The sequence below is a fragment of the Amblyomma mixtum genome, chromosome 6 (genome assembly GCF_055824585.1).
Source record: "Amblyomma mixtum isolate Tamu chromosome 6, ASM5582458v1, whole genome shotgun sequence".
Classification (NCBI taxonomy): Eukaryota; Metazoa; Arthropoda; class Arachnida; order Ixodida; family Ixodidae; genus Amblyomma; species Amblyomma mixtum.
Genome location: NC_143017.1, coordinates 130,623,212 through 130,638,000, shown reverse-complemented (window position 1 = coordinate 130,638,000; position 14,789 = coordinate 130,623,212). Strand labels below are relative to the sequence as shown.

The 14,789-nt window shown below is 46.8% G+C and overlaps 1 protein-coding gene across 1 annotated transcript; it reads left to right on the top strand.

Moving 5' to 3' along the window:
* Positions 1-2: 2 nt before the first annotated feature.
* Positions 3-14,532, top strand: LOC149340414 (protein CDV3 homolog). Its single transcript, XM_089549178.1, has 5 exons — positions 3-360; positions 669-748; positions 3,422-3,594; positions 9,605-9,782; positions 12,535-14,532. Exons 1-5 carry the CDS (start codon positions 160-162, stop codon positions 12,665-12,667), a joined length of 765 nt encoding a protein of 254 aa, XP_089405304.1. The 5' UTR covers positions 3-159; the 3' UTR covers positions 12,668-14,532.
* The last annotated feature ends 257 nt before the right edge of the window (positions 14,533-14,789 follow it).

The following is a 14,789-nucleotide window of genomic DNA, read 5'->3' as shown; positions in this document are numbered from 1 at the left end:
ACCCAGGCCTCCGGACGGGATCTAATATGGTGGCGTAGTGAATGCATGGTACACGTTGCGAGGTCTGCTCTGTCCGACTTGTGGCTATTTATTATTGAAAATTAAGTATTCTCCCCTTTTCTGAGTCGAAATCCCTCGCTCGGCATCAACAGCATCACGATGGCTGACTCCAGTTTAGACCAGTTCTTCGCGAAGAAAGACAAAAGCAAGAAAAAGACTAAGGGGAAAATGACTTCCGAACAAATCGCCAAGAAAATGGAAGATAGTGGTAAGAGTGCCGAGAAGAGCCTCAAAAAGGACAAGGACAAGCAAGAGAACGCATCGGGAAAGTTGTCCGTCACAATCCCTTCGCTTGCTCAGGTAGGTGAAACGCTGGCGCATGTCCATACGGCGGTGCCGGTTTTGGCGTGACCTCGCTTCAACTCGGGCTTCCTGACATTCCCTTCGGTGCCGCACGAACATGCTTTCTCACGAAAAGCGTCGTGTAGTAAGCCCATCGTGTGTGCATTGAATAGGAGGCCTAGTCTTTGCGGCTTAGATAGTCCAACTGCGCCATTGCGGTAACTGTGGTGTGCCTGTGATGCCTTTATTGCGGCAGGGCGTTCTACGTGCGAGCGGTAATCCTAATTCTCATCGTTGTCTATTTTTGCACGTGTCGGCTTTCGCAGGCTGAAGAGGAGTGGAATGACTTCGAAGAGGAGAAAGAAGTAGATTACAGCGGACTGCGGATTCAAGCTCTGACAATTGCGTAAGTTTGTGGGCCTCCTGTAATGCCAAGTGTCTGGCACTCGTTCATTGGCCAACTTGACAGCACGTTGCGTGGCTTTTCTTGAGTCATGCCGCTGTTTAGCGATTGACCGGTTGACGTACAATACAAGTCAAATGTATGCATGTGCTTTACAGTGCACCTGATTTGACTTCTGTGCTGCTCAGTCCTGCTTCGTGATGGGCATCATTAGCATATTGATGCCCTGAAACGTGACTTAGCAGTTTTCTCGAGTGAACAGTATCATCATTGTGTTTTAAGGCCCTGCTTGGGTAAAGATTGTCTCTTGTAGCGCACAAGCTTTGCACTAGATAACACATTTGGCGACTTAATCTTTTTGAATGCATCTGGCTGTAAGCTGGGTTATCTTTCTCATTCTGTTCACTAGCTGGCCTTTTAGCCCAGAATGTGCATAACTGTTGCTCAGTGACATGACTATGCCAGCCGTATTCTGTGTCAGTGTTTTTCTTGAGGGCTATGCATCAGAAAATATACAAGGGTAGCAAAGGTTCTGACATGTCATTCGTTTATTGAAGATGGAACATTGGAATTTGTCAATACTTGGCTATTTAAGAAATTATGATGAAAATTCCGAGCCCATACAGCTCTTCTTCTTGTCAGCAGTGTGTGTACAGGTCACTTATGAAAAAGATGAGTTGCTGGTAGTGTCTGGAAAGTGCAAGTTTTTAAAAGTTATGCTTTGTTCGTACCTCTTCTTTTCAGTGCTTGACAACTTTGTTTTTGACACCAATGACATATGTGCATAGCTGCACAAAATGCATTGGTTTTGCTTCACTGCAGTGCAAACCAGTTGAAACAGTGTCTTTGCGAAAAGCTTGAAGACAAGCAAAATGGTGTCTGTCTGTATGCGTTTGTAATTTTCTGCGCCTTTTTTTGCGTGATGCCGCACAGCAATTGAAATGCGCCTGGCCTTAATAATTGACTTTGGTGGGCAATTAACATAGGTACAGTCGTTTTCAAAAATACACAGCCCACGGCTTCAGCCGGCGGAGCGGCCGCGGCACTGCTGTCTCCGACCGGCGCTTGCTGCGAGAGTCCCCTGCGTGACGACAGCCTTCGCCCTCACTCTCAAGCTGTTACGTAACGCACCTGATAAAGACTGTGTGCGGCGTTCGCCTGTTTCACCGCTGGGGCTCGCTTCGAAACAGGGTGCCTGGATATTCGCGGGTGTCTGCGCGCGCCGTGTGGGCGCTAAAATAGTGTCATGGCAAGGTGCTCCCGCTTTGCCGCTGCTTTTCAACAAGTATAGGCTCGCGCAGCGCTGAGATACTGCGGTTTGCGGCGGCGAGGCTTTGCTTCTCTGTTCTAATTGCACTTCGCACGTATAGTTGTGCCGAAAGCATGGTTTAAAATTTAACACTACATAGCACTACATAATATACCATAATCAAACCTAATCTCACATCACCCACTCCTAATTACCCAATTCAATGTAATCCAACCTAATCTCATAATCGAGCCTTAATCCATTGCGGTCAGCCAGAATTCACCGCAGTACGCGCGTAATACAACTGAATCCGTAATTCACTGCAATCCAGTAGAATCCACCCCTGTTCCAAAGCAATAAAACATGACCCACCCTAATGCAGCTTTACTTTTCTGATGTAGGCAATGCCGATCAGGACACCCTCCTTTTTGCACCATCTCCCTACACAGACGCGACCGGCTTTTCTCGTAATGGGCCATTAAAGCACCTTAAAGTGAAATGAAAAAAAATTTAAACTGTGCTTTTGGCACAACTATACGTGCGAAGTGCAATTAGAACAGAGAAGCAAAGGCTCGCCGCCGCAAACCGCAGTATCTCAGCGCTGCGCGAGCCTATAGTTGTTGAAAAGCAGCAGCGAGCGCGGCAAAGCTGGAGCAACATGCCATGACACTCGATTTTCGCGCAGACACCCGCGAATACCCGGGAATATCCCAGCGGCGAAACCGGCGAACGCCGCACATAGTCTTTATCAGGCGCGTTACGTAACAGCTCGAGAGTGAGGGTTGAAGGCTGTCGTCACGCGGGGCACTCTCGCAGCAAGCACCGGTGGGAGACAGCAGCGCCGCGGCCGCTCCGCCGGCTGAAGCCATGGGCCGTGTATTTTTGAAAACGACTGTACATTTATGCCACATTTATTTTAGTTCTCGGACTGCTTAGCTTTCCATTGGGCCATGTGTTTCAGCCCCAGTAGCAATCCTTGGCTCTTCGTTACACTCTTGAAGAGGTGAGGAGAAAAATTCTGCTCATCGTACGGAAATTTGGGTACTAGCTGCACTGCAGAGCCCTAATGCAGTCACACTTGCCCAGGAACTTTCATTTTCAACTTACAGTATTCTTCAGCTTTAAATGTTTCAAAGATAAAGCACAAACTAACCCGAGTCCTCGTTATTTTGAGCCCAGAAGTTTGTTGGCCCAGGCTTGGCTCTAAAGCCTCTGCATTGCCGTCACATTTCAACGAATGTTTGGTGATGTCTTTTCACCGTATTCAAGTTGCAGCTTGTGTCTTGAATATTGCTTCGTGAAGCAGTTCTTCGTGTGCTGATGTACGGGGGGGTTTAGAACCGAGTTTGGAAAAGGAGGTTTGGCCACCAGACTACTACGTTCCTCCTTTGGGCGGTATTATTGAGTGGGGCCTCTGACGCATGCAGGGAGAAAGAGAAGGAGGAGGAGGCAGCACGGGAGCAGCAAGATGAAGATGGCGAGGACTCCCAGCAGGCAGGTGACCAGCAGTCGGGCCCCTGGAAGGTGCAGCAGGCCCCACCTGCAGCGGCACCACCTTCCCCACCACCAGAACCCGAGCCACAAGCACCACCACCACCAGGTTATTATTCGTTGCTTACCGTTGCTTTTCTTACCGCTCTCCTCCTGTGAGCATCGACTCTGTGCTGCAAGAAGCGACCGGGGTATTCACTCTGCAACTCGTGCACCACCGCTCGTGCAGCACTTGTGGCGCGCACCCTCGACGCTAGGATCAATGCAGAGGGTTTGGCTATGTTTTCTTGAGAAAGCGTATTTGGTGTGCTGATAAACAGCTTCTGCTTTCTCCCCGGCCAAGAGGTATCCCCAACTCATAAGCCTATGGATGAGAAGGAATTCATTGTCACCTGTAGAGAACAGCATTCGCTGAAGAGACAGACAGGACGAGATTATCTTCCACTTTATGAATTCTTCTATAGCAAACAGCTGTTTTGAAAACAGGTGCAGACCAGATTCATTATGTTTCCACAAGCTTAGAACTTAGATGTACAGAGCTCCGCGCTGGGCCTGATGGAAGCGCTTCATAAAGCTCGATAGAGGAGGGCGATACAGATTAGAGGAAAGCCTTCATCGTGTCCCCAGTTGTCTTCCAGGAAGGCTAGGCAAGTTTTTAACATCTGTATTGTTGATGGGACGTACACAAGCTGGAACACGAGCCTGTCAGCAAAAAAAAAAAAAAAATGAGGAGCTGATACAAAAATCAGGATAAGCAGGAGCGAGCAGCGTCTTTTGTGGCAACTGCAAGATCCATCTATCCCTTACAAATTAAGAAAAGCTTCTTTAGAGGTCTCCACACAGCAAAATAAGAAATTTCTGCATTCATTTCTTTCTTGTCAGTTGCGATTACCAAAACGGTCCCTTTCACATTTTACACCCATTGAGCCCTGATGTACAATTTTGACACCATACCTCCAAATCAGTTAATACTCGCACCACGAGCTTTAAATTTTTACTGCGTGGTTATAGGGTCTTGCGCATTGTAAAAACGCGGAGCAAAAAAATCTACGACCGAAATAAAAAATCCAGGGCCGAAAGGGTTAACGCTCAGTGCAGTATATAACAACCACATTCTGTTTCTTTGTTTCCTGCTTTTAGTGTTTCGCTAAAGTAACACCACACTTGCACCATTGCTGGCTGTCAGCCATTGACGGCAGGCATGGGACATGGCGTCACTTCAGCCATTAATGCAAGATGGAATAAAATTGGTACCATTATTGTTATGTTATCCTACTCCAAGGGACTTAATGACCAGTGGCAAGCTAACCGCTGGTCCTTAAGGGTAACGGAATGGATTCCAATAGAAGGCAAGCGTAGCAGGGGGCGGCAGAAAGTTAGATGGGTGGATGAGATTAAGAAGTTTGCGGGGATACGGTGACCGCAACTGGCAAAGGACAGGGTTAATTGGAGAGACATGGGAGAAGCCTTTGCCCTGCCGTGGGCATAGTCAGGCTAAGGATGATGATGATCCCACTCCAGGCGTATAGGCACCACAGGTGGCAGGCGTCTGGAGTGAGTGGCTTGTATTGCAAAAGAGTCTGTCGCAGTAAGGTAAAGCCTACAGTGGACAGCCGACGAGATCCGCGTATCCAGAGCCTTGTGCAAGAGTCGGTCAGTGTAGTTGGTACTAAACAGTTACAGAGGCAAGAATTCTCAAGCTCGTGTGGTGTAAGTCCGAACTGAGTCTCTTCATCACAAGCAATTGGAGAGGAAGTAGCAAAGCATGTGGGAAGCATGTGGCAATGCTGAGCCCATCAGTGGAGGAAAATACACCACATGCGCAATAGAACGCTTCGTCGCGAGAGACACGGCCACGTTGCGAGAAACCTGTGCTTTTCCATGAAATGTTGATGGCGTGGTCAGACTCCTACTGCAGCAACATAACTCTCAATGAGCCCTGCAACCGGTGGTTTGTTTACTCAGCCTGGCTTTCCCTAACTGAGATCCTTCAAACGGAGCACATTTGAGAGTGCTGGAATCATGTGCCTTGACTTTAGTCTCGCAGGCTTTAAAGGGGCTCTGAAAATCCTTCTGACCTCATTCCTTCATAACCTCATTCAGTCACTGCATTCTCTCAACGTGAACACTGGAGCCAAATAAAATGCACTTCTGCGTGCAGAAGAGAACCCACAGTTGCAGGAGGAAGTCAGGGAGAGTCCTTTCTGGCGACTTTTTTATCTCTCAAGCCCTCCTCCGTTGTGTGTTCTTGCATAATTCTGTTCAGAGACAGCTGTTGGATAGATACTTTCACACGTCACGCAGCTACCGTGGCCACCGTCAAGTCAGCAGCGTCTCTCCGGCAGGTCGGGAAGCTTCGTCCCTCCCAGGAAATTCCTCCACGTGTCGGCAATGGGGCCGGCGGAGGAGGGCCAACCTTTTAGCACACAAAAAGTGGGAGAGGAGAGGAAAAGGCGTGGAACTGAAATTCAAATTTTGACCATAGATAGCTGAGCTTCTACAAAATGCGTTTAAAAAATTCTTTCTGGAGAATGTTCATAAAGCGATGTTCTTCAACATACCAGAAATACCGTATCTTTAGCTATCATTAACCCTTAATCTGCCACTCCCGAGATAACTCGGGCTACCACATATGCACACCCCCTGCCTCTCCCGAGTTAACTAGTTTTGGCTTTTTAACTCACCCCCTGCCGCTCCCGATAATACTCGTGTAAAAAAAACTATGCAAACATGTAGCGCCATCTATAGAGAGACTCCGTAAATTCATAGATCTTGTAGGGTAAATTTTAAACAACAGATGGCGGGCATGTTTCCACATCGCTTCGTTTTGGTCTGTGCACAGCAGCCATGAGGCTATGTGCCACACTCGAAGAAATTCAAAATTGCTTGTGAATTCGGAGTCTAATGAGAATGAGGAAGGAGCCCACCTAAGTGCCTTGTCGAGTGATGACAGCTATGAAGTTCCCCTGCCACCGAAAAATCCACGTAAGAAGAGGAAATCCGACAGGCCAGATTGGTGCTGGAAGATTTGATTCATTACAACTAATATCTATAAGATTATCCTGAATAAACATGTCTACATGTCCTGCAGAGAATTTTAGTGTGTTAGTGGCAAAAAAATTTCAGCGCATTCCAAAAATACGCAAACTTGGCTAAGACGACTGCCGAAAGCCCTGGCGTCATTTTTTTAAACTGTGGCACACGTTAGTTGAAACAACCTCTATATTCGCATTTTTATCTTATTTCTCAGTACCGGGCTCCTGCTACAAAACACGAGGAAGCTGCTCCAAATTGTATTTTCACCTTTTACAAAGGCTGCTCCAATATGGTCTTGGCCAATCCCACCACTGACATTGCACTGACAGTCTATGTGAAACAATGAGTTAATTTCTATAAGGGTGGTCAGTTTCAAGTAAGAGGGAGGACTGCGCAAACAGGAGAGGAGACATGGAAACAAAAATGACACTACAGGCACCCATGGTATCGTTTTCGTTTGTGTCTCCTGTCCAGTCTTATTCACGCAGGCCTACCTTCGTCTGGGGTCAGTAATCTTTAGGTCACTTCAGTGTTTCCTATAGAAGTACCGTATTTACGTGAATGCATCTAGTTTATTTTTCCTTAGTGCCTCAGTTTCAGAATATATCTCACTTTATAATCACTACCAAGGTACAAATATAACGCAGTTTTCTTATTGCTGCCCTTCAAGACAGCAACTAGTAAAGGATGGACATGAGCAGAGAGTGTTGGGCAGTTATCAGCTCCAGCTGTAGTTGTTCCTTCTTCAAGCGGTTTCAAAGCAGCAACATAATAAAAAAAATAAAACATAAAATAAAACATAATAAAAAAAATTTCCCTCCATTCTGTCGCTGAGAAGCTTTCAGTGTGTTTTTCAGATGCAGTATCTATGGTTCTTGCCTCTCTCTACTGCACAAGCCTGGAAAACATCGCAACTTCATTATTCGACCTCGTTACGAAGTCTTGTACAACTCAAAGTGGAAGCTTGTTCAGTTTTTTTTTTTTTGGCAACAATTCAGGCAACACTGTGCCTTTGGGTTATGCTTGTAATGACCAACAATGGCTCTTGCTTTCTTACGAAGCACAGAAAGGCCTGGAGTCATTTTCTGGGTGTTGTTGATAGCCAGCTGCGAGGTGTGGGCAAAACAAGTTCTTTCAAACCAAGAAAGATCATGTGTGGCTGCCCTGATATTGCGCGCATTGTTAGTCTTCACATAAATTGGAAAACTGTTCTCTGGAATGTCCCATTCAGCAGCAAGACCTTCAAGAATTGAAACAATTCTAGTTGTCATGTGCTCTCTCAGAAAGTGACAGATGCCCAGACATGTCAGCCGAGTGTCCAGGAAGTGGCATGTCAGGCTGATGTAGCTTTCATTTGCTCTTGATGTCCAAGTGTCAGAGGTGAATGCTTTGTGCAGCTCTAGACAAACTCACTGCCTAGTGTCATCATACAGCTTGGGCACAAGTGTATGAGATAGCGTTGTTCTTGATGGTGGCTGATAACCGGGAGCTGCCTCATTCAAGAAGTCTTTGAAACCATGATCTTCGACGATCGCTTAGGCTGCAAGTCAAGTGCTCTCATTCTGGCAATCTTTAGGTCCAAGGCCTGCCGTTTCGATTTCGGCAACTCCGTTTTTCTTCTCAGCACGTCGGCGACGCTAGGTTGACTGGTATCCACCTTTGCTTTAACAGTAACTTGAAACTCTGCATGCAATTTATTGTGCCGCTTTAAATGGTTAATGAGAGTGACGGTCATTCCCTACCCATGGTGTAAAAATGAAAGTAAGGTGCACGGCACCACTCAGCGTTTCACCCGGCACTTCGTAGAGCTAGCGTGCGTGCAAAGGTGTGAACACGAAAGTACGTCCCGTGGCGGGGTGCACTCGTGAAGCTAACCCGCGCAGTCAAAGGTGTGAAAATGAAAGCATGTTGGCACAACACGCAAAGTATTCGCAAGGGACTCCGTAAAGCTGGCTTCAGCGTGGGCCGCGGCGTGAGAGCGAAGTATGCCGCTAGCCTCTGTGCAGTGGCGCAATGTTAGTCCCGGGAATAGGGAATTTCAATATTCGGCCATTTTTAGGGTGATGTTCACAAAATTTTATTTCACTGGCTGATTTTATGGCGCCACGACGTTATTCGGAAAGGCCGTATTTTCGAATGTCTAGGCCTCTAGATTTTAGTTTGGCTGGAAATTTAGTTCTGTGTGCAGCATAGAAGACTAGAATAAGCCTTGTGAAATGAAAGGGCATCTGCAGCTAGACAGTAGTTGTCGCCACCCTGCGTGGGACTGTAAAAACACAAAGGTAATAGGCACCACAACCTCCTGCAGCTTCTATTTCGACTGTGCATTTCGTTCTTGTCATTGACTGATTAAGCAAATTTGTATTTAGTATTTCAACAAGAAGCGATAGCCATGCGATAAATTTAACTTTTTGATGCGCGTATGCTCATGCTTTCGCTGGCGTGCAGCAGCTCTGCTAGCTTGGCAGTATGAGAAAGCCTTGAAGGAAATGTTTCTACACATTGCATCTTTTCGTGACGACCAAAAATGGTGTGTAGCTTCGTATTTGCTCCCGCGTGTCTTCTACACTGCTGTGCTTGGGTCGAGGCACCCACCAACTACAGACAGGTCCTGTGCTTCGCACTAATCTACACTGTTTCTAATCAGTGCGTGCTGAGCTGACGCCCTGAAACCATCCTTGGTTTATGGTGGCAGGCGTCAACGTTTTCGGTGAGGCCCAACGATGTTCGCGACGAGAATTGGGCTGGTGCGCTCAATTTAGTTGCGCTGAGATTTGGTTCCTGTTTGGATAGCGTTCGAAAAGTGTGAATAGTAAAGGTGCGGTGCGAATTAAATCGAACAGGAACACTATTTGAAAAATATATTGGAAGTTCGAACATTCGCTCACCCCTACTAAATAGGTATCAACGCATCAGGCCTTATGGTCATCCCGTCAATTTTTTCCTTTGTCTTGTGCCTGTACATGGTATCAAACCAAATATAATGTTGTAGATACCCTGCATCATGCCTGTGAAATATGGCTGATAGCTGTCCGCTGAGTGTGTAGAGTTGCTTAGTGAACGCTGCCTAATGTTCATTGCAGAACCTGAGCCCAAAGAGCCGACCCGCAGCACGTACCGGCCACCACACCTGCGCTCGGGCGCCGCCCTGCGCAACCCAGCACCGCAGGGGTCCCGGCGACCTGTGCGCCAAAACTACGACTTCACCAGTGAGGAGCAGTTCCCCACACTGGGAGCCGCCAGTGATGCCAGGGCACCAAGGTGAGCACACTTGCTGCAGGCATCATCAGTGGCCATCTTAGCTGTAGTCTATGGTCACACTTTAATGTTCATTAATTCATGCTTCTTGCATTATGTGCCAGTAATGTGAACCTTCTAAAATTAGAAAATACTTAGTTAATATTGGACTTCGAAAATTGTTTTGAGGTTTTAGCCGCGGGAGTCATTGGTAGTGGGCTTGTCATGGTGTCATTCTGCAAGGTCACTGCGTACAAGACGGAGAGGCGACGTTACCCCGATCCTCAGAAATCGCTTACCAGAGAACAGCAAGCGATCTACAGGCAGATACAGGCAGGATCCTTCCCACACCCTTACTTTCAACACAAGATGTACCCGGAAAGGTACCAGAAGGAATGTGATTTCTGCAAGACTGAGTTAGGCACGCTCCAACATGTCATTGGAGTATACAACTTCATCAAGGAAATCCCCCCACCTCTTACCTGCCCCACTACCCCACCCCATCCCTCATCCTCCCTTACCAAGCTCGTCCTGATCTCCAGGGGCCAGGCGGCCAGGGATGCATATGGGTCCCGTGAAGAGGGAACCACTCCCATCGACGGCGTCTCGTCGTATTTAGCTCGAGCAAATAAAGTTGTTTCTCTCTCTCTCTTGTTCAGAAGGGAAGCTGTACCTCGCTTTGCAAATTCAGTACAACTGGGTCAGCTGAAATGACAAGGAGATCAAGAAAGCGTTTGAATGAAATAGAGCACTGGTTAAACAAATAAATTGGCAGGGATGACTTCTTTGCAGGCTGTACACAGTGACTACATCACACACTGACAACTGTGTGCTAGCATTGCTGCAACATGGAACCTAGAGTAGCATCTGTGGTTTGCAAACTCCTCTGAGCTGAGTTGCTCCTCCCAGACATGTGGATTGGAGTTGGTGGAGCGCGGGGACTGCATACCGTATAAACGCGTGTAAGGGCTGCACTTTTTTCCAGATTTGGGGGCCGATTTTCGGGGTGCAGCCCATGCACGCAATGTTGAAATTTTTTGCTTTAAGTAAAAACGCGCCAATCAATGAACGAGCAGCATTTATTCTGCGTTCAATTGTCACTCATGGAGTATTTCTACGCTGAGCTGGTGCTGTGCTCAGGTGCACGCTCATCCCAAAAGAAGCCGCGCAGCATGCCCGCTGTCAATGCATAGCCATTGTTTCGCAGTTCCATCACATGGCAGAGCAGTTCTTCTTCCGGCTTGGGAAACTCGCACGGCTTGCCTCGGAAAGCGGGCTTTTTGCAGCTTGTGTTTCTCAAAGCATCCTTTTGGTTGCACCATCATCGGATGCACTCCTCGGCCACGTTAAATTTCCTGCCCGCCGCATGCTTGCCATGTTCAAAAGCTAACTCCCAGCCGAGTAGCTACAGTCAAACCCACTTATAACAATAGCGGTTATAACAATATATCGGATATAACAATGGTCAGTTGCGGCACCGTCAGCTTTTGCATGTGTTCTATGGTATTTTCGGCACAACCCTGTTATAACAATTATTGGTTATAACAATGGTATTTCCATGGCACTTCAGTATTGTTATAAGTGGATTTGACTGTATTAAGGTGCTTGCCCATCGTGCTAAAACTGCAACGCTTGGCGGCAGCACTCTAAAGCCGCAACCACCACAGCAACGGTGAACACGCTAACACACTACAAAAGCAACAAAAGGCTGGAGCTGGCTGATGCTGATGCGGATAGCGGGAGGTTGCGGCTAAGGGAAGAAGTTGACAATGATGATGATGACTGCGACCTCGGGCGCCATCCATGGACAGCACTTGGATGCTCCTGTGCGCGTGCAGGTGATCTCATGGCGTGTGCGTGGCCTCCAGGATCAAATGCACCGTTGCTCGCACTGTTGTTGTTAGAACTAACTGCTTCTGGTGTTGTGCAAATATTTTTTTTTTTTTTAAGGGATTTTCCAACCATATGAATGCATGCAACTTTGTTGGTGCGTGACTTTCAGTTAGAGAGAGAGAAAAGGATGGAAAGGCAGGGAGGTTAACCAGGCGATGCCCAGTTGGCTACCCTACACTTGGGGAGGGGAACAAAGGGGAAAAAGGAAAAAGAGCGGCAAGGAAATGAGTTGTCTGAGTAGTTTGGTGTCATGAGAGGCATCCGTTTTGCGGGGAAGGCCCGATTCTTTTCCCCCTATTGCTGCACCCCTAGAGAATTTTCTAAACAATTGGGTTAAACCTGATTTATGCCTGACTGTTTTTCAGAAATGCATTTTGCCTCTGGAAATATCCTAACTGATCAACCATGCAGGAACTAGGAGGAACCTTAAAACCATGTAAAAAAAGGAGTTCTTACCTAGTTTCGATGAATTCTTGTATTGCAAAACTCATTCCCAAATTTTATTTTCTGAATTTTGAAGAATGTAAAGCCTGAAGATGAAGGGCTATACTTGTATGTTCGTCAGATGATGACGAGAAATATCCTGCCATTGCTGTAGTTTACATTTCACCTCCTATCTAGGCATTGGAGCTGTCTGTGTTCGGGTTACCCAGTGCTAGGTGAATGCCCATCTAGTAGCTTTCTGCCAAAGAAGCAGCCAGCCAGCTCTTTGACCCTGTGGAAAGAAAGTAAAACATTGGAAAGAATTTTGAATTTCCATCGCAACATGTCGGGGCCACCAAACATTTCGAGAACCGCGCAAGCCAGCAGGAAGTGTAAATTATTTGAGCATGAGTTATTGCGATCTAACTGTCGTGCCTTTTGTTGCGATTCACTGCTGCAGGCGCGAGTATGCAGATCACTCCTTCACATCAGTCAAGCATGGCCTTAGGAACCGAGAAGATCCCTCGCAACATCACCTACAGCTTGACCTGGAGAACAAGTATTCCGCCCTACATCAAACCGATGGAAACTAGGAAACTGTTCTGCGCACCATTTGTTGCCAACGGGAGGGTGGCGAACGTGTTCCGTTTGGCCACCTCTGCCGGAAGCGAGGACTACTGCACCACGTGACTTTACTTGCTTCCCTCTGAGTGAAGGGGGACAGAGGGAAGTGAGATGATGTTGCCACCTCTTCTCCCTGCTTTCAGATTTTTTTTTTCTTCCCTTAACTCGTGATTTCTGCCGCGTATTGTTCTCTGTAACCCATGGTTGCCTGCCTGTCCAAAGGTGTTGCTTGGTTTTTAGTTCTCACCCGTGCCTCTGTTGGACTTTCTTTTTTTTTTTCATGGCCTCTAGCCCTGGACCACAGACGCAATCCATCTCTCAGCAGTTGTGGAAACGGCGTGTGTGTATTGTGACAGTAACCAGCTGCGCCCTGCGCTGAACGCAGGGGCACAGCTCTCTCGCACAACATTGCTGCTTGTTGTGCCGTATTTTTAAAGTGTCAAAGTTTGCGCGGAAACTGGTGGTGTGTGGTGAAGCCCTGGCTGGGGGGTGGGTGCCATCGTTTTTGCTGGGAAAGACTCGTGCGCTTGCCAGGGCAAATTGGTGCCCCTCCCCTCCCTTGTCCTCTGTGGGCAGTACTGGTCCCTCCATGTGTTGTTCCAAGTCTGTACATGTTTCATTTGTGCTGCAGACTTGGAAGGTTGAAAGATGTTAGACAAGGACAGTGGGGACTTGGCATGTGGGAGCTTCCCATGCTCTTGCATCATGGATGTAAGGGATTTTGAGTTTAGCGCACAAAGGTCGAGTGACGGTTGTATGCATGTTACGACGCACAATGGCTCCTGCCTCTTTCTCTTTTTGTGTTTAAAAATGTCTGGTTTTAGCGATGTTCAAGTAGTTTGGATGCTGCCACAACATCATTCTTGATGAGAATCGTGAACTTGAAAGTGAGTGGACCAAGACTCTGCCCCACCCTAGCATGCTCCCAAGAGGAGAAACTCGAGAAGGGCCATAAAGCCAACACAGCATAACAACATTGTGATATGTAGCCTAGACTGTAGTTCAGACATCAAGACCACGTGCAGGTTCTGTGAAGTGATGTTGCTTATGGCAAGGAGAGAGGCAGTAAGTTTTTGTCACTTCTCTCTCTTCTTTTTTTTTTTTTTTTTGCTTTCATCACTACAGCAGTGTGCCTACATTGGCCTGACTCTACCTTCGAGGCACCGAGTATTCTTGGTCTCACGCTGTGAGGTACTGTAAAGGTGATGCAACTTGGGTGTGCATTGTGTGGTGGGTGTGTCTTGGAAAATGTCTTCTCAGAACATGCGCACATTATGCATTCAGAGTTTGTAATTTTATTATCTCAGGTATGGTTTCTCCCCTGTGTTTTGCAGTTTATATAAAGTTTGGAATGAATGGGCGGGGCCATGTTCAGAAGAGGGAAGCAGTTTGACTTAGCTTCGACTTTTACTGAGAATGGAATGAAAGAGGAGAAAACTGGGAGCTCTCATTTTATGAACTGGTTCTGTTCATTTTATGAACTGGGGCTTAGGTTGTTGGAAGTGGAACTTGTCGATGTTTGATCGTGTTGATATCTGTTAGGCAAAGACTTGGAGAGCACAGGTCTTGGCAGTGCTAAATGTGAAGGAGTGTATTGCTAACTACAGACTCAAATCCTCAATCAAGCAGGAAAGTTTGTGTGGATAGAGAAACTTATCTGAACACTTCGCAACAGGTAACATTGCTTCGGTGGAATTGTCAAAAAAAGGTGTGGCAGTCTAGATAACTGCTGGCAGAATTTTGTATTGGAAGCTCTGTACACACTGAAATAATATTTTATGCAATGTTTCCTTCATGATGTAGGTGTTATGAAAGTAAAAAGAATTATGCTTCAGTCAGACTTGGAGTTCTTTTGTTGCTATTGTGTTGCATCATTGAAACCATGCATGACCTTTAGGTTTAGATATTGTCATAAGCATGTTCTCCATAAATTTAGAGGCATTGCCTACAAAAGGAACTGGGTCCCATCGGTATTACATGCTTTACTTGCCTGTCTAGCTTCCACACACTTAAGCCAACGCTATCACTTAACCTGTGATATGTGGGCAAGGCACTTCCCTTGGTGAGTGCTCTATAGAAATAAAAAGGTTA